The 19,216-nt window shown below is 41.2% G+C and overlaps 1 protein-coding gene across 3 annotated transcripts; it reads right to left on the reverse strand.

Annotated features, from left to right (window-relative positions):
- Positions 1-737: 737 nt before the first annotated feature.
- Positions 738-17,850, reverse strand: ak4 (adenylate kinase 4). 3 transcript variants are annotated; one of them, XM_058073725.1, is made up of 6 exons: positions 17,701-17,787; positions 12,626-12,774; positions 11,864-11,983; positions 6,216-6,388; positions 5,705-5,823; positions 738-4,101 (listed from the first exon to the last, which is right to left on the reverse strand). In XM_058073725.1, the coding sequence occupies exons 2-6, from the start codon at positions 12,765-12,767 to the stop codon at positions 3,975-3,977; spliced, it is 681 nt and encodes a 226-aa protein (XP_057929708.1). In that variant the 5' UTR covers positions 12,768-12,774; positions 17,701-17,787; the 3' UTR covers positions 738-3,974. The 3 variants fall into 3 exon arrangements, with proteins under 3 accessions (XP_057929708.1, XP_057929707.1, XP_057929709.1); XM_058073724.1 differs by lacking the exon at positions 17,701-17,787 and adding an exon at positions 12,862-13,170; XM_058073726.1 differs by lacking the exon at positions 12,626-12,774 and having other exon boundaries at positions 17,701-17,850.
- Positions 17,851-19,216: the final 1,366 nt, after the last annotated feature.

The raw sequence follows: 19,216 nt of genomic DNA on the forward strand, positions 1-19,216 counted from the left end.
GCACATATAGACAAACAACCATTCACACTCACATTCATACCTATGAACAATTTGGAGTCGCTAATTAACCTAGCACGAGGAAGCTGGAGTACCCAGAGAAAACTGATGCAGCTAAGGGGAATCAAACCCGGGTGTCCTAGCTGTGTGGCCTGCGTGCTAACCACTCGGAGTCACACCTTTGATAATTTTGCTCAAGATATCCTCATATGGAATTTCCAAAACTATTGCCAAAGTACTATAGTACTTATAGTATAGCTATAGTATCGCTATGTATAGTATAATACTATAGTACTAGTACTAGTATAGCATAGTACTAGTACTATAGTATCAGAACCTGTTGTTTAAACATTCATTTTCTGTATCGCTGGAGCCTATCCCAGCTGTCTTCGGACGAGAGGTGGGGTACACCCTGGACTGGTGGCCAGCCAATCACAGGGCACATATAGACAAACAACCATTCACACTCACATTCATACCTATGGACAATTTGGAGTCGCCAATTAACCTAGCATGTTTTTGGAATGTGGGAGGAAACCGTAGTACCCGGAGAAAACCCACGCATGCATGGGGAGAACATGCAAACTCCACACAGAGATGGCTGAGGTTGGAATCGAACCTGTGTCTCCGAGCTGTGAGGCCTGAACGCTAACCACAAATTTAAAAACAATTAGCTGCCAGCCACACCCGCCCTAGTTGATTAAAGGGAATAACCTAATCACATTAAAACAAGGAGTGTGTCACAGAGGGGGGAATATTTTTATTGTTTTTATTGTGTTTGGAATGTAAGCAGTTAAACAGACTTCATAATAAAATCAGGAAAACAAAAGAAGTCTTTCACAAGTTCTGCGAGGTGTAACTACGACCAACTTACTACTTTTTCACACCACACCCAATTCAGCTTCCTGTCCAAACAAAGTTTCAGAAAACCACACGCAGGATTCTGTTGAGTCATATTCCCAGGTGTGGCCGCAATCAATCTTCCACACAAAAACAAATCTTGATTCCAAAAGAGGGCACAGCCATAGACATCTGCTGATCTTTTGCATAGAGATCATTTCCTATTGTGAACAAATATACAACAGAAAAAATATAACATTCATAACCTGCATATCAGTCAAGCCACTAGCGAATGAATATAGTTTTTTTTTTTCCTGCAAGAAGACATTTAACATCCCATTTCCCATGCTAATACTAAGATGTTGTCTTTGTTTGAAATACAAAAAAGGCAGAGGATTTGACCTTTGAACAAGGTCAAAATCTGTCAGAAGCACATATAGACCCCCCCCATATATTCACACATCTTTTGTCTGCTTTAACTATTAATATTGTTTTATGGAAACTTAAAATGAAAATGGTTTGATGGCGTTACCTGCAAAGAGGGGAGGGGCGGGGTGCAGACATGCCATAATTGACTTTTATAGTATTTTTTACAGTGTGCCGTGGGCAAATAACAAACCGCAAGTTGCAAATTTATCAGGGAACTACTACTGTATATCTAAAAATTGAAGAGCGCTGAGTATTACAACACAATCCCATTACAAGAGGTACAAACAATCCAGGAACTCGTAAATCTTCTGAGCATAGATGGTCATCCTCGCCACAAAAGGGGGGCACTGTATAAATTCATTCATTCATTTTCTACCGCTTTTTCCTCACGAGGGTCGCGGGGGGTGCTGGAGCCTATCCCAGCTGTCTTCGGGCGAGAGGCGGGGTACACCCTGGACTGGTCGCCAGCCAATCACAGGGCACATATAGACAAACAACCATTCACACTCACATTCATACCTATGGACAATTTGGAGTCGCCAATTAACCTAGCATGTTTTTGGAATGTGGGAGGAAACCGGAGTACCCGGAGAAAACCCACGCATGCACGGGGAGAACTGTATAAATTCAGAAGGAATATTTCCATAGACAATTTGCAGCATTCTTGCACAAATAAAACAGGAGGAACGTATGCAGCATGTTTATCTATGGCTAAATACACATTATCCTATGCTTAGTTACATTTGAGATAAGAGCAAAATAGTAACAAGTCGCTGATTGTCCTCCACAGTTACACAGCAGCTGCCTAATGCATATACAGCAAAGGTGACCCATTTAACCGCTGTCAGTTAAAGCACTAATCCGGAGAGAGAGAGAGAGGAAAGAGACCTGTCACGATACAGTGGAACCTCCAAGTTAGACTTTAAGAAAAGCTTAACAAAAGAATAAGATAGTATGTTGTATATGTATGGACGGATGATTCTGTATAAGTGATTAAATTAGAGTAATATCCAATAACATACTGTAGCTATTTACTTCTTAATTGTATTTCTTTTTAAAATATGCCAAGGGCCAATTAAAAAGAACTGGCTTGCATGTTCAAGTTTTTGTGACTGGAATTCATTCATTCATTTTCTACCGCTTTTTCCTCACGAGGGTCGCAGGGGGTGCTGGAGCCTATCCCAGCAGTCTTTGGGCAAGAGGCGGTGTACACCCTGGACCGGTGGCCAGCCAATCACAGGGCACATATAGACAAACAACCATTCACACTCACATTCATACCCATTCATAAAATGGACAATTTGGAGTCGCTAATTAACCTAGCGTGTTTTTGGAATGTGGGAGGAAACCGGAGAACCCGGAGAAAAGCAACACATGCACAGGGAGAACATGCACACTCCACACAGAGATGTCCGAGGGTGGAATTGAACCCTGGTCTCCTAACTGTGACTGGAATTGATTCTAGAAATGATTTGTTTCAGTTTGAATGTATTCCTATTGGAAATTTGAAATGCGAACAAGTCAACCAACATGGCAGAACGGCCTTGTGTACGACCTTTGAGGTTCCACTGTACTTAAAGGTGCTACTTTGTCAACCCGTAAGACGTAACGTAACTAAACGTAAGACAGTGGTCCGTCTTTCTATACCAGACAGCGTTCTCTTCAAATTTTCAGTTTTGTCTTATAGATTGTCTAATTTAAGATTCTTGAGGTAGAAAGGGTCGAATGTCGTAAATACTACGTACAAGATTGAATCAGTTCACCGACAAATTCAATTTTCCAAGGATTTTCCTCGCACATATGTAACATTACGGTGCTTGATGATAATGCAAAATCAGTGATACTGATCAGTTTGTTTTTTTTCAAATTTGATTCATGCATGGAGCGCCACTTTCGATTATATAATGCTTATGGATGCTCAGATCGGGATTTTATGCTGCTGATTTGAATACCGATCATTCAGGATTGAAATCGGCTGATACCGATTACATCGGATTAATTTAAACATTTTTCATTCATTCATTTAGTGCTCATTTAGGGGTCTTATGAAAAAAGTCAGGGTTATTCTGCGGCTAATTAGTAATTCATTAATAAAGTGGAGGGGCAGAATTCCTGGCGCCCCTGCTGCTTGCTGTATGAGATGAAAAAATGAAGCATAAAATCACCTTAATTTAGCATCAAAATCTCACCGTACTCCATCAAATGTTTGTTCTTCAAATGCTGCATAAGCTTTTGAACTTGCTACCCCTGCAAGATAGTTCCACATGGAAGACATGATCGCCATTGTTTTGTGGGAGGGGAAATTGAGAAGACGACGCTGCCCGAGACGTTACTTAGGCAAAGATACTACACAGTGCGAGCCAAAGGAATTTTGGCTTTGAAAGGCATTTATCGGCATTTGCCGATGTCGTGATTTTTCACGGATATCGGCCAATACAGATCGGTGGTCGATTGATCACATCAATTGAGCACCCCGGTAATTACAAGTTAAGCTGATTTTGTATAGAATGTTTTGAAGCATACCATTTGTTTTATCAGAATGAGCAATGCACTACATCAATGCAAATATCCATGAAGCCATGAAGCAAAAAAATATATATATATTTACATTTACAGACCCTTGGGTGACTACAGAGGGCAGGGTTAAGTAGGATCCCTCCAAATCTCTGATTTGTCTCCTTGATGGTCTTTGCGGTCTTTTCCGTGAGTCAGGGCGACTGGCTTTGACAGGCATCTAATGGCTTAGTGGGCATCTTGCTGCTGAGGAGAGAGTTGATGTAAGGCCAAATCCGATCCGTTTCTGTACCAGAAAATGAGTGCAGGATTCCTTGTGACCTGTGAGAAGAGATAAAAGAGCAAGTTATGAGGGCAATTTGTCACTGTTATACTTTCAACCATTTTTATGCCCCTTATAAGAACTACAATGTCTGCTTTTACTATCCTGTCTCCAGTGATGTACGCTGAGGTGCACGGCTGGTGAGGCACTGACTTTTTAAAGTTATTTTTTTTTTTACATTAATACTATAATATTACAAGGTTGCAGGCTGCACAGTGGACAAGTGGTTAGCACGCAGGCCTCGCAGCTCGGAGACCCGAGTTCAATTCCACCCTCTGCCATCTCTGTGTGGAGTTTGCATGTTGTGCCCGTGCATGCGTGGGTTTTCTCCGGGTACTCCGGTTTCCTCCCACATTCCAAAAACATGCTAGGTTAATTGGCGACTCCAAATTGTCCATAGGTATGAATGTGAGTGTGAATGGTTGTTTGTCTATATGTGCCCTGTGATTGCCTGGCGACCAGCACCCCCGTGACCCTCGTGAGGATAAGTGGTAGAAAATGAATAATGTTTAATGTCCCTTGCTACTTTGTGCCCAAAATTTGTGCTTGGCTAAAAAAAATATATATATATTAATAATTCCTACTATTTTGTGGTTGAATACAGCCTATTATTTGTCAGAAATATGCACATTTCAGCAGTTTTTTTTTTTATTTTAATTATGCATTTTCACGCATAAAAATGGCTGAACTAAAATAAAAACTGACATTCATGAAACGTAGTATTCCACACAAGTCACTAGGTGTCACTAATGTTACTCTAACGTTCGGTGAGACACACGACAACTGAAACGAGGCTTTTATTGCATGCTTGTGATTGGCTGGCCACCAGACCAGGGTGTACCCTGCCTCTCGCCCGAAAACAGCTGGGATAGGCTCCAGCACCCCCGCGACCCTTGTGAGGATAAGCGGTAGAAAATGAATGAATGAAGTGAAATATACAGTATTTGTGGTTTTACCTTTTATTTATATATGAAGTATCCTTTTCCAGGAAAAGCCCTGTTACTTTGTTGTAAAAGTCTAATTACCGTCTGTTGATCTTAGATATATAATCCTCAATCTTGGCAGTCAAATTCACTCATTTATTCATCAGAGCATAAATAATCCAACTCTAGCTGGCTCCACTGCTGTTGAAGTAGTTCCATAAGGCAAACAATAACAATAAAAAAACACTAGCTTTTCCTCTCTATAGAAGAACGACAACAAGTACGGCAGTGCCTGACATTTCTCCGTATTTTATGATCCGATTAGCAAGAATAATGTCATGCTTATTACGCAGGCTGTAGAAAGTCGCAACATGATATTATTGGCAACATGCTGACAGAAAACAGAAATCGCCATCCAACTGAGTGCACTGAGTGCAGTGCACTCAGCTCTTGCACTTAAGAATGAGGAGAGACTGCTGTGAAAGAGAAGGAGAAGGGGCGGGATTAAATAAGCGCCAATTACGCCTACTCCTTTTGGAAATGTAGAAATTGTAAATACACAATGTGCGTCAATGTAACCTTGTATGCATGTTGGAAATAAATAAAGCTGCCTATCGAGGTGCCTGTCTGATACATAAAATGAATGCCAAGACTTACAGTTGCAAATGAGTGTACTAACTTGTATAAGTCTATGACAGGTTTAGCCACATCTTTGTAATGCCTCAGTCTTGCCATCAAAGCTTCGGGTTTGTCGTCGTCATGCTGAATCAGGGGCTGCCCGGTGACGTCATCTTTGCCCTGGGGGGGAAACAGCAGCGGCATCAGACATCAGCAGGAAGATAATGATATTAAACGTCAACAGGAAGGGAAACTTAAAAAAAAAAAAAAAAAAGCACATCATAATAAAGTTAAAGAGCATTCCGCATGACATGTGCTTGTCATTCACACAGTACACATGACATTATTAACATGAACTCAGTGTCACATGATCTGCTCTGCTTTCCTGCATGAGAATGTTGCACAGCAATATGATGATGACTCATTTTCCTGTAGTGAGTCTGACAACTGTTTGCGAGGACAAATATCACGAGTCCTGCGGTAAGGAGGGCAAATCTTTTCACTTCACAGAAAGGAATCAAAGCTTGCTTTTAATAAAAGCCTTTCTAAGTAAGTATTTCAGTTTCCCACACCTGCACTCTCGGTGGGTTGTAGCCCATGTTGTATACTCGGCCACTGCCTGGGTGGATCCAGCGGTCACTCAGTCTGTCTTTAAGAGTTTCAAAGGGTATGTTGAGGCTGATGACCATGTCCAGCTGGTACAAACTGTTCAGGGTCTGGGCCTGGGTAAGTGTCCGTGGAAAACCTGGAGAGGAGAAGAAATATGTGAGAGAGTGGGATACTGTCACATGACTAAACAGGGTGTTTTCATTCATTCATTCATTTTCTACCGCTTTTTCCTCACAAGGGGGGGGGGTGCTAGAGCCTATTCCAGCTGTCTTGGGGCAAGAGGCGGGGTACACCTTGGACTGGTCGGCAGCCAATCACAGAGCACATATAGACAAACAACCATTCGCACTCAAAATCTATGGACAATTTGGAGTCGCCAATTAACCTAGCATGTTTTTGGAATGTGGGAGGAAACCGGAGTACCCGGAGAAAACCCACGCATGCACAGGGAGAACATGCAAACTCCACACAGAGATGGCCGAGAGTGGAATTGAACACTGGTCTCCTAGCTGTGAGGTCTGTGTGCTAACCATTTGACCTAAACATGGTGTTAGATATGATAAATACATAAAAGGCTGCACGGTGGCCTGGTGGTTAGCTCGCAGGCCACACAGCTAGAAAACCGGAGTTCAATTCCACCCTCGACCAGCTCTGTGTGGAGTTTGCATGTTCTCCCCGTGCATGCGTGGGTTTTCTCCGGGTACTCCGGTTTCCTCCCACATTCCAAAAACATGCTAGGTTAATTAGCGACTCCAAATTGTCCATAGGTATGAATGTGAGTGTGAATGGTTGTTTGTCTATATGTGCCCTGTGATTGGCTGGCGACCAGTCTAGGGTGTACCCCTCCTCTCGCCTGAAGACAGCTGGGATAGGCTCCAGCACGCCCGCGACCCTCGTGAGGATAAGCGGTAGAAAATGAATGAATGAAACATATACATACACATACACTATATGGAACAACCGTGTCAGCTTGGGCCTTTTTGTGCTTTTGTGGGTTTGCTAAGTACCTGAGCTTCCTCCCACAGTCCAAAAACATGCATGATTAAATGAAGACCTCATTGTTCACAGGCCTGAATGCCAGTTGAACATTTGTCTTTCTGTATTTTCTGTACAAAAAATAAAAACTGAAACATTTTCCTTGTTTAGCATAAATGTTTTTCATATACACGACAAAATTGCCTAAAGCACTAATTGAGTGAATGCACCTTGCATTCTTGCAGGTGCTATTTTCTTGCTACGCAACTTCGAGGTGCGGTCCATTTTTATGGCAACTTCAAGCTTGAGTGGGAAGGGAAGGACAAAAGAGTGGGGACTTAATGTACCTTTCATCCAACACACAGTTGCAGATATCTGCAAGACAAGAGCGAGCCATAAATGTGTCCCTGAATGCTGCAGCTCATGTTGTTCTGCATGGGGAAATTCCGGCCATCATGATGACTCCCAGGTATGGAATGACAAAACTGGGAGGCCTTTCATGCCTAATTTAATCGATTAACCTGGGCAGAGGGACGGTCTAAAGAGGACATGCCCATCCTATTATAATACTTGCCGTAACCACTCCAAATAGTCCATTTATACATAAGACATTTTTTAAAAATCGTCAATTAGGGTAGCCGTTTGTCATTAAGACGTCTATACAATCTCTAAAAAAAACAATGCCTACTAATTGCTTATCTTTGTGGGTCCAAATTATCCATATTATCCATCAAGTGTGTATCACGCTTGTCTTCTTTAGGGTAAAGGTGAGCCGGAGCCTCTCCCTTCTGACTTTGAGAGGCAGAGTACGCCCTGAGCACGTCTTAACTGTCATAATAAGTACTGGAAATTCAGTGTCTGGTGAGTGGATGCAATAACTGAAGAGTAAATGCATACATTTGTGGACATAAAGTGTCATACATAAAGACAAGTGCAGCCCCACGGTCTGCTATTGTTGTTTTGACATATACTCGTCATGGCTGCTCCTAGCAATGAAAACAGTGCATCTTTCTCAAATGACCATTTTCTTTGTTTCACAGAAACTAAATGATGTGTTTTACTCAATTTTGTGAAATACTATATATATATAAATATATATATATGTATATTCTACTTTATATGCACTGTGCAGTAAAATCATACTGTATACTACCACTGCATTTAGTTTTTAGGAGTTTCTGTGACTAAGGGGTTGCAGTAAACCTGTTAGACTAAAACACTGTTTGCATGTGCTTAATGCAAATGTTTTAAAAATGCAATGCAAGGAGAAGGAGTAAAATGACGTATACGCCCTTGTCATTCTATCAAGAGGTCAAAGATCAAGAACATCTCTTAGGTTTTGTCGTGGTAATCAAGATTCATTCATTCATTACCGCTTATCCTCATGAGGATCGCGAGGGTGCTGGAGCCTATCCCAGCTGTCTTGGGGCGAGAGGCAGGGTACACGCCAGACTGGTCGCCGGCCAATCACAGGGCACATATAGACAAACAACCATTCACACTCACATTCATACCTAAGGACAATTTAGAGTCGCCAATTAACCTAGCATGTTTTTGGAATGTGGGAGGAAACCGGAGTACCCGGAGAAAACCCACGCATGCACGGGGAGAACATGCAAACTCCACACAGAGATGGCCGAGGGCGGAATTGAACTCGGGTGTCCTAGCTGTGAGCCCTGCATGCTAACTACTCGCCCACCATGCAGCCTGTGATATGTTTGTTTCTTAGAAAAAAAGCAGAAGCAGCAACTGGCAGTCAACCAAAATGTTCTTGTGTTTGGTCAGGCAGCAAAAAAAGTGAGTGGAATATCCTACGGAAGATTAGGTGAGAAAAAGACAAAGACAGGATGAAGAATTATCTTGACGAGGTATGAGTCTCTGGCAGCTGAGTCACAGGGTCTGGTGTCCTGCTCCGCGCCGCCTATATTGGCTCTAGGGCAAGGGTCTCAAACACGCGGCCCGCAGGCCAAATGTGGCCCGCAGGACACTAGTTTGAGGCCCCCGCCTTGATATGAACGTTTAATGTTAGTGCGCAAGTTTGATATGGATGCTGTATGGTATCATGTACCCAGAAAAAATGATTACGTTTGATTAATGTTCATGTTAAAGGTTAAATAACTGTTAATAGTTATCCTCCCTATCCGTGTAGAAGTGGTAAGTTTTGGGCTATTTAAGTTTAAAGGAAATAACTTGAAGGTTACCGTTTAGGTCGCTAGCTCTCTAGTTTGCGAGTTAGCATGTGTCTCAAGACCCTGCAGTTGCGCAATATGTTGTAAATAAAAAGAGTATAAATGTGACTATAGTCATGTTTTGTCATGTCTACAGGGCTCTAATAATGCTTTGTTAATTTTAATCTGAAAAAAATAATTTGTCTACCCACCAACTATATGTGGTTTCTTAAGTTTTTATTATTTGCCGTTTTATTATTATTATTATATTTATTTATTACTGATTGATTGATTTTCTTTATTCTTGATTTGTTTATTTATTTTTCATCTTATTTTCTGCAGAAAAATACAAATTAAGATATTTGAGAACAGTGGAATGTTTTATCAGAGCTTTTATTGTAGAAAATCGTAACCAAAGCATTGAAAAAGTTTGTATATTTTTCTGTTTTTAATAAATGCGTTTTGTTTTTTTTTGGAAAACCTGATGCGGCCCAGTCTCACCCAGACCCTAGCTCCAGTGGCCCCCAGGTAAATTGAGTTTGAGACCCCTGCTCTAGGGGAAGACCTGGTAGGTTTGGTGTAGGGCTGCTGGGAGGCTGGGTGTCCAAGGGTCTCTTGTGCCCATAGGGTTGTGGGGGTTACATGTTACACCCCCAAGATTAACCAGCAATGGCCTCAAGTGACAAACATTAGCACACACGATCACATACGCATGTATGGTCTGTTTCCTGCATTTAATTTGACAAGTAATAATATTAACTAGGGATATCTGATATTGGCTTTTTTTTGCCGAAAACTGATATGCCGATATTATCCACTTCTCAATTTCTGATATAAGTATCAGGGCAGGACAGGTTAAAAAAAAAGAAAAGGTATGCATGTCTAGATAGTTCACATCAGATTCACATACTGTATATTAAGGTTAAATACTGTCCATGCATTGGGCGTGTATGTGCATGTACGCCTGAGTATTTGACCTTGAAGTGACTGCTCTGGTCCCTGGCCAAACTAAAACACATTTGTTTACGGAATGATTACTGGTCGTGCTTCAAGGTTTAAGCTTGTAAAACAACAATCAGTCGGGTATTTTAATGTTTGTCCACTTACTAGATAGTAGATAATATTTAACTTTGAAAAAGCCACATTGACCTGTTTCAGGCCATCTCTGGTCAAATATTTCACCACAATACAACATATTTATGTTCATTTTTATCTGGAACACCTCAAAAACCCTGTATGTGTATAATGTATAATGTAACTAAAAATATCACTATTATTTTTATGCTCATTCATTCATTCATTTTGTACTGCTTATCCTCATGAGGGTCGCAGGGGTGCTGGAGCCTATCCCAGCTGTCCTCAGGCGACAGGCGAGGTACACCCTGGACTGGTGGCCAGCCAGTCACAAGCATGCAATAAAAGCCTCGTTTCAGTTGTCGTGTGTCTCACCGAACGTTAGAGTAACATTACTGACGCCTAGTGAGGAATACTACGTTTCATGAATGTCAGTTTTTATTTCAGTTCAGCCATTTTTATGCGTGAAAATGCATAATTTAGGCAAAAAAACTGCTGAAATGTGCATATTTCTGTCAAATAATAGGCTGTATTCAACCACCCTGGACTGGTCGCCAGCCAATCACACGGCACATATAGACAAACAACCATTCACACTCACATTCATACCTATGGTTTGAATTTGGAGTCGCCAATTAACCTAGCATGTTTTTGGAATGTGGGACGAAAACCGGAGTACCCGGAGAAAACCCACGCATGCACGGGGAGAACATGCAAACTCCACACAGAGTTGCCCGAGGATGGAATTGAACTCTGTTCTCCCAGCTGTGTGGCTTGCGAGCTAACCACCAGGGCACCGTGCAGCCTTTTCATACCTATGGTATGAATTTGGAGTCGCCAATTAACCTAGCATGTTTTTTTGAATGTGGGAGGAAAACCCACACATGCACTCCACACAAAGATGGGCCAAGGGTGGAATTGAACTTGGGGTCTTCTAGCTGTGAGGCCTGCGTGCTAACCACTCGATCACCGTGCAGCCTATTTTTATGTTTACACTACCAAACATCAACAAAAACGTGCCGCTAAAAGTAGTAAAAATGTTCTAAAATATTAAAGTTTTAATCCAAACCACATCATAGAATCTAAGATGAATTCTGGATATATAAGTTGATCTTTTGCACTGCTTTAAAAAAGGACAGACCTGATGATAGTGGATATAGTACAAGCCCATCGAGTGTTCTTTGTACGGCCGTAAACAGAACAGAACAGCACTTTATAGTGTATGCATGCCTTTCTATGATATAGTAGAGAAGGCGTCTTTCCTGCTGTGATGGGGCGGAAGCTTGCCCTTCCCATTCTTAAGATGCATTATACAACATTCCTTACTGTCCTTAGAGTAAATAAAGGCATATAGGTAGATTGATAGATCACAAAGTCATGAAATCTTTGCTTACCATCTAAAAGCCAGCTTTGGCCACTCAGTTGTTCCAACCTGGGCATCATCAGCCTGGTCATGACATGATCCGGCACCAGCATGCCTCTCTCCACGTAGGTCTTTACCTGCACTCCTGCCTCTGGTTCACAACAAACAGTTCAAGTTAAACAGTAGACATATTTATTGACTTAGTATCCAAAACAAGCCTCTATTTATTCAGCTGCTGACTATAAGAGGTTGGTAAAACTGTCAACACAAACCCCAGCAATCCCCAACTGGACTGTCAAACCACTGTTATGTAACACAGGCAACAAGAGGGGTCCTTTAACTGAGATCCAACTACAATGTATAATGAACACTGCTATGGATTGAAGATGAATAGAGGCAAATCCAAAGCTTAAGTTGTCATTATTCCAGCCAGCAAAAGTCCTATAAACACACACACATGTGCTTTTACTTAAGTCCACAGCATTTATATCCAGGTTTAGCATCAGTATTTGCTAGACTTGCCCATGCTAGGCATTCAATTGGTTCCTTATGGGAGGCTATTAAAGAGATGCGTTCAAAAGCTTTCTTGTACTCTGGAGACTAGAGCGATGAAGTCACAACATTTTCCCAAGATGATAAATTATTCATATACAGACAGTGTGGTGCTAAATTAAATAAGAATGTTAATATTTAAGCATACAGCCTTGAAAAAGACATGTCTCGTGCATCACCATTTCCGGTATAAAAAAAAACAAAGATTTGGTTTCTGGCTGTTATCCAAACTGTATCTTACCTGTTTTAGCTGCGATGCTCTCACGCAAAAAGTGACCACTGGATAGATATTGCAGGCCAAAACTTTGCGCAATTCTCTCGGATATGGTTCCTTTACCTGACCCCGGAGGACCCATAATAGCAGCTCGGAACAACTTGGCCATGTTCTTCCTTCAACAAAAAATAATAATAACAGACCGCTCCCGTTAAGACGGTGTTACGTTCCGTTTGGAGAAGAAAAGCAAGGACGACAATCACATTAAAAGGGGAAAACTCCCAGTCAGTTCCACGCGTGGTTGTAAAACCTCCCTTCGAATGTCTGGATGGTGTGTTTTGCCAAAGTCAATTTCTGTTTATCTCCGAAGTCTCAGACCGTCTCTCTGTGCCCATTGCTGTGCCTGCTCTGGTCGACAGTCGGGACCGCCTTTCCTACTTTCTTTAAGCTCTTCTTTTGGGTACATTACGGTAACCTTCGTCTCTAAAAAAAAAAAAAAACAAGAGTTTGTCCACGAATGAATATCCGCGTTTCTACGACGCCCCATTTCTCCGCACACATCATCATATCATCCAAAAAAAATGCGGATGTGTGATTTACGTCATGCCGCCGGGTCGTGTGGTATTTGTAGTTTTTATGTCGCGATGTAGTATGTGATAAATTATTCAAATGATATGAATGAATATTTCAACAACAAGTGATGCATTTATGTGCATCACACTGTCACGGACGCATAATTGATTCGTTTGGAAGTTTTTTGCAGTGGATTTTAAATCTAACTTGGCGTGTATGTTGTGTAATGTGAATTAATCTAGCTGAAATTGGAATTATTTCATAAAAAGTTTACATTCGGTGTAAGTGCGAGGCACAATCCCTCCTTTTATCCAGCAGATGTCGCCGAAGCACAGAAAAAGCTGTTTTTCTCTTGCATACTTATACTTTCACTTTATTTTTAATCATTGCATGATTGTCTATAATTTGTTGATCATTAATATAATCTGAATAAAACACAGAACAAATATTTTAGGTAAATTAAATTATTTGTATTTTATTAAATATATTTTATTAAATTATTTTTTAAAAAACATTTAATAACTAGTTGTGAACATTAATTCCTTTGTTTTCTATACCGCTTAATCCTCATTAGGGTCGCTGGGGTATGATGGAGCCTATCCCAGCAGATTTTGTGTGAGATATTGTGTAATTCATTCACACCACATCTTTTATTGACCCTTATAATAATTACTGTTTGTTTTGTCATTTAAAGCTTGTTCACTTCCTGTGTTTTTGGTATTAACTTATACTCCAGTATAGCCATCCATACATTCTGAAGAATGGCGGGAGGAAGAGGTTAAGTGACTTCCTGTCACAACCACGCACACTGGCATTTCACACTTTACTTCCCTTTTCTAAAAAACTCACTAACAATCCTATTCAGCTTCTTCTGTAAGCATTTATAAGTCACTGATGGGGTGAGTGCCGTATAAAAGCTTGCCTATGGCGCCATATTGTTATACAAAACCCTGCTATACAAATAGATACACCTGTAGTTGATTGCAATCAACCTTCTTGAGCACAGCTGCTACATGTGGAGGGTGTCGGATTATAATTGGTTTGACTTGCCGAGAGGCTACCTGTATTCTTCTAAACCTTTTGTTTACTTTTCATCTATTCAAGCGTCCGTGTTATTCATTGCTCACCAGTGTTAGTTTAGTTGGATTATACTTGTATGAGTTTGTGGTGCCTTCAATCGCCATAGTAAATTGTTAATTTGTATGTATTTTTTTGCCTTATTGCTTATTTTCATCCCATCTGAAGTCGACCTCACCTGCTCTACTTTAGAGTTGAGTTTTTAGTGATTTTTTCATTCTTGGATTACTCTTTTTTTTTTTGTTGTTTTATCCCTCTTTAGTGTTGCATTTTTATTTTTAAAAGACTCTTTCAAACCGGAGTGTACACACCATAACAGAATAATCCCACCAAGATAATGGATCCTGCAGAGTCTGACTCTGTTTACATGACCCTGTCTTCACAGGGGAAACTAATTGGCGACCATGTCGGAGCCCTGAGAGACTTAACGACTGCTCTGAAGTCTTTATCGACCAGCCTGGAGAAGCTTGTCAATCAAATGGAAAATGTCATCTCACCGCCAGCCAGTAATGGGACCCCCGGTTGTCTGCCCGTGTGGCCGATACTGCCCTCACGTCAAGAAATCCGAGAACCAAGTTTGCCTCACCCAACAAGATATTCAGGAGATTTTGAGACGTGTAATCAGTTCATACACCATTGCCAACTTATTTTTGAGCTGCAACCCTATACCTATTCAAATGACCGTGCCAGAGTAGCCTTTATTGTTACTTTGCTAACCGGGAAAGCTGCAACCTGGGCTTGTGCTGTGTTGAATAAGCGCCCAGAGTTGGGACATTCGCTTGCGGAGTTTCTTTCTGAAATTCGTAAAGTTTTTGACCATCCGGTCGGAGGGCGAGAGGCAGGAAGAAGGCTTTATACTCTGTGCCAGGAAAACTCCTCTGTGGTTGAATACTCCGTCTCATTCCGCATCCTGGCTCTGAAGAGTGGATGGAATGACCGTGCTCTGTTCGCCGTCTTCCACGCAGGTCTCAACTCGAGGATAAAAGATGCACTAGCCGCCAGAGACGACGTAAACAACCTGGAGGAGCTCATTGCGCTAGCCATTCGGCTGGACAGCCGGCTACGTGAGAGGAGCTGGGAGAGAGCTTTGGAGCAACCAGAAGCAGAACCACAGCACTCTTCTTCACTCCGTCATGCCTCCTGGTCACCGTCCGCTGCAGCTGCTGTAGCCGGGGACATCTTCCAGGGGACTCTTGCTATCACGGAACCGATGCAGCTTAATCGCACCCGTTTGACGTTAACTGAAAGAAATCGCCGCCGAAGAATGCGTTTATGCTTATACTGCGGCCAGGCAGGCCACGCCTTATTGAATTGTCCCGTTCGACCCGTTGAAAACCACTAGTCCACTCTGCGAAGACCGGATAGTTGACCTCAGATTAACTTCCCGTAGGTTACTTCGGGTTGGACGGTGTTGAGTGTCATTGAGGCACTGATGGACTCCTGATCTGAATGATTTGAATTTAAGTTTGTGTATCCCTTTAGTGAGCTTTAAGCCGTACTGTTACGTTACATTATCCTGTCTTGCACTTTTACTCTGTTCTTCCCTCTCTTTTTCTGTTTGCTATTAGATATCTTGGCCTGTAGCTGATTGCAAAGAAGCTTCTTAAAAGTTGTTGCTACAAGAGGACGCTTTCCTGGATGCTACCTGCATTTCTCTACACCAGGGGTCTCAAACTCAATTTACTTGGGGGCCACTGGAGCTCGGGTCTGGGTGAGACTGGGCCGCATCAGGTTTTTTCCCCAAAAAAACCCCAAAAAACCTGCATTTATTAAAAACAAAAACATTTAAAAAACTTCGCTTTGGTTCCAAAATCAATCAATCAGTAATAAATAAATAAATAAATAAATATAATAACAATAAAACGGCAAATAATAAAAACTTAAGAAACCACATATAGTTGGTGGGTAGACAAATTATTTTTTTCAGATTAAAATGAACAAAGCATTATTAGAGCCCTGTAGACATGACAAAACACGACTATAGTCACATTTATACTCTTTTTATTTACAACATATTGCGCAACTGCAGGGTCTTGAGACACATGCTAACTCGCAAACGAGAGAGCTAGCGACCTAAACGGTAGCCTTCAAGTTATTTCCTTTTAAACTTAAATAGCCAAAAACTTACCACTTCCACACGGATAGGGAGGATAACTATTAACAGTTATTTAACCTTTAACATGAACATTAATCAAATGTAATAATTTTTTTCTGGGTACATGATACCATACAGCATCCATATCAAACTTGCGCGGGCCGCACTAACATTAAACTTTCATATCAAGGCGGGGGCCTCAAACTAGTGTCATGCGGGCCACATTTGGCCCGCGGGCCGCGTGTTTGAGATCCCTGCTCTACACCTTGCTATTCATTAGTATCGTTGCTTCACGTCGCCCCAGTCACTCTTTGTGGCCCCTTTAAGTAAATTCTTAATTTGTTCTTACTTAATTTGATCTTAGAGGCCTAGTTTTCCAAGCTCTTTGAATTCCTCTTGTTAAGAGCGCTTTATTTTTCAAATCCCTGTGGGCTGTTGCATTTTTGTTATCATTAAAAGACACTTGCAAATTGGAGCTTTGTCAGACTGCCTCTTGGGACCCACGCACTTACTGAAGAAATTGTCATTGGAACAATGACACAAACACTATTTAAACTGCTTTGCACACAAGATCATTGTAGAACTTGTTGCAAGGAAACTCCGTCCCTGAGCTGTCAAATATGGCGCACGCCTTCAGTCAGTAACCGGACTAATCCATAACAAGTCTTTGTTTATAGTTTGTAGTTTGAGCTGAGCCAAAAGAATAGTTTGAAACTGCCCGTCTGACTAATTCCAAACCCTTCAGTGAGTGTTTACTGTCAGAACGAATATTTAATGTGCATTTTAATGTGTAATTTTTCCCCCCTTGTTGTTACAACTTTGAAATACATTTGGCACACTGGCTGGTTTCTGTTCTGTTCTGGCTCAACTAGCTCATTAATATTATCACACAGAAGCTGTGGCACTTAGCTTTCCAAATATGTGTTTCCATTCTAATTTCCCTTATAGTCATTTCCTCTTCAAAAGGCTCCACTCTTTTGCTGTGTTTTTACTTATGCTTATCACTGTATGAGTGACAAGAGGTCTCACTCTGCCGTTGTTCTATGAAGCGTGTATGTGCTTAACCAATGTACAGAGTGAACCCTCTTCTGCCTGTTTGGAGGCGAGAGTCAAGACAAAAGACAGAAAACTGAACGGATTACTGCAGATCCAGGTATTGATCCCAAAATCAACAGTTTTTTAAAAATTTGTGTGTGATTGTTTACTAGCTAAAATAATGTTTTCAGCATTATTGACCTATTCCAGCTGACCCCTGGACTGGTTACCAGTCAATCACAGAGCACATATAGACACAATTATTCACACTTACACACTATAGCAAAAATAAACATTTGAAAGACTGACAGCAGTGACATACCTCGTTTTACATGGCAAGGGTGTTCATTTCCGCGTATTATTTTGCCTTCTTGCAAGTTCTTTTGCTTGACTCTGGTGAAGCAGTCACTGGTCATGAGAACTATAGTGTCTCTATGATGTCATCTTTCATGTTATTTGATGTCTTTGTCACCGAAGCTGCCAATGATATCTTTGTTTGACATCACTTTGCCGCCTGCTTTCTTAGAATCTGTCTCAAAACACCAAAGAGGGGTTTGCCTGAACTGAAGATGTATAAGTGAGAAAGAAATGTGATTGGCTGACAATCAGTCCAGGGTGTACAGTAGCTGGGATAGGCTCCAATAGAAAACGGATAGATGTTTTTTCTGTTTAAAATGCGTTTCCAGGGACAAAGTAATTTTCAAACACGTATTTCTTAACATTCTGACGTATTTCTGCCTAGTTACATTACAATTATTTTGCCAAAAAAAATCACCAAACTGTACTTAATGCTAGCATCCCTCCAGTGTGTCTGAGTGTCAGGAACTAGCAATGTCTTCACACTCAGACCTTCCTTAAAATTGATAAGCCCGGCTAAAATTTGCTTTCTGAAAACAAGAATAATATTTACCATCGACCCTTTAATGACCCATGAGGTCTATAATAACATTTGAGGTCGTAATAACACTTGTTGACTATGACTTGTAGCCACATTATAAACACAAATGGGTGCCCATGCTTACTCAATGGCGCCACTCTCTGGCCAACTGTGATAATTCAACCTTTTTTTTTTTAACTTGCAGGTTGCAATGACTGAAGTGCAAATACACAGCATGTATTATATATGTGTATAATAATTTATATCAATAATTTGCAGTAAATACTGGTTATAAAGAAGAAAATATTAAATAATATTTTTTATTGGAATCTGCTCACTTGGACATTTTTTATGGTATAATAGTGACGGCATGGCGGTAAAGTGGTTAGCGTGCAGACCTCACAGCTAGGAGACCAGGGTTCAATTCCACCCTCGGCCATCTCTGTGTGGAGTTTGCATGTTCTCCCCGTGCATGCGTGGGTTTTCTCCGGGTACTCCGGTTTCCTCCCACATTCCAAAAACATGCTAGGTTAATTGGCGACTGATCACTAGGCGTCAGTAATGTTACATTACCTTAGATTACATTCTATGAAAAAAGGTTCTGCATTGTGTGTGGAAGTGGTACATTTTCACTTCTTACTTTGTTACTTTATTCACTCTGTTTGAAATCCTTCTTAAGTATAAACAATTAAATTGGAGGCTAACTAGTTAGGCTAACATGTTGGTAGGTATGACTGAGTGTGAATGGTTGTTTGTCTATATGTGCCCTGTGATTGGCTGGCGACTAGTCCAGGGTGTACCCCGCCTCTCGCCCAAAGACAGCTGGGATAGGCTCCAGCACCCCCCGCGACCCTTGTGAGGAAAAGCGGTAGAAAATGAATGAATGAATGAATGAATAGTGAAATACAAGCAATTGGACATTGTTACAAGGGATACAATGAATTAAAATACAATTTTAATT

Source organism: Doryrhamphus excisus, chromosome 5 (genome assembly GCF_030265055.1).
Source record: "Doryrhamphus excisus isolate RoL2022-K1 chromosome 5, RoL_Dexc_1.0, whole genome shotgun sequence".
NCBI lineage: Eukaryota > Metazoa > Chordata > Actinopteri > Syngnathiformes > Syngnathidae > Doryrhamphus > Doryrhamphus excisus.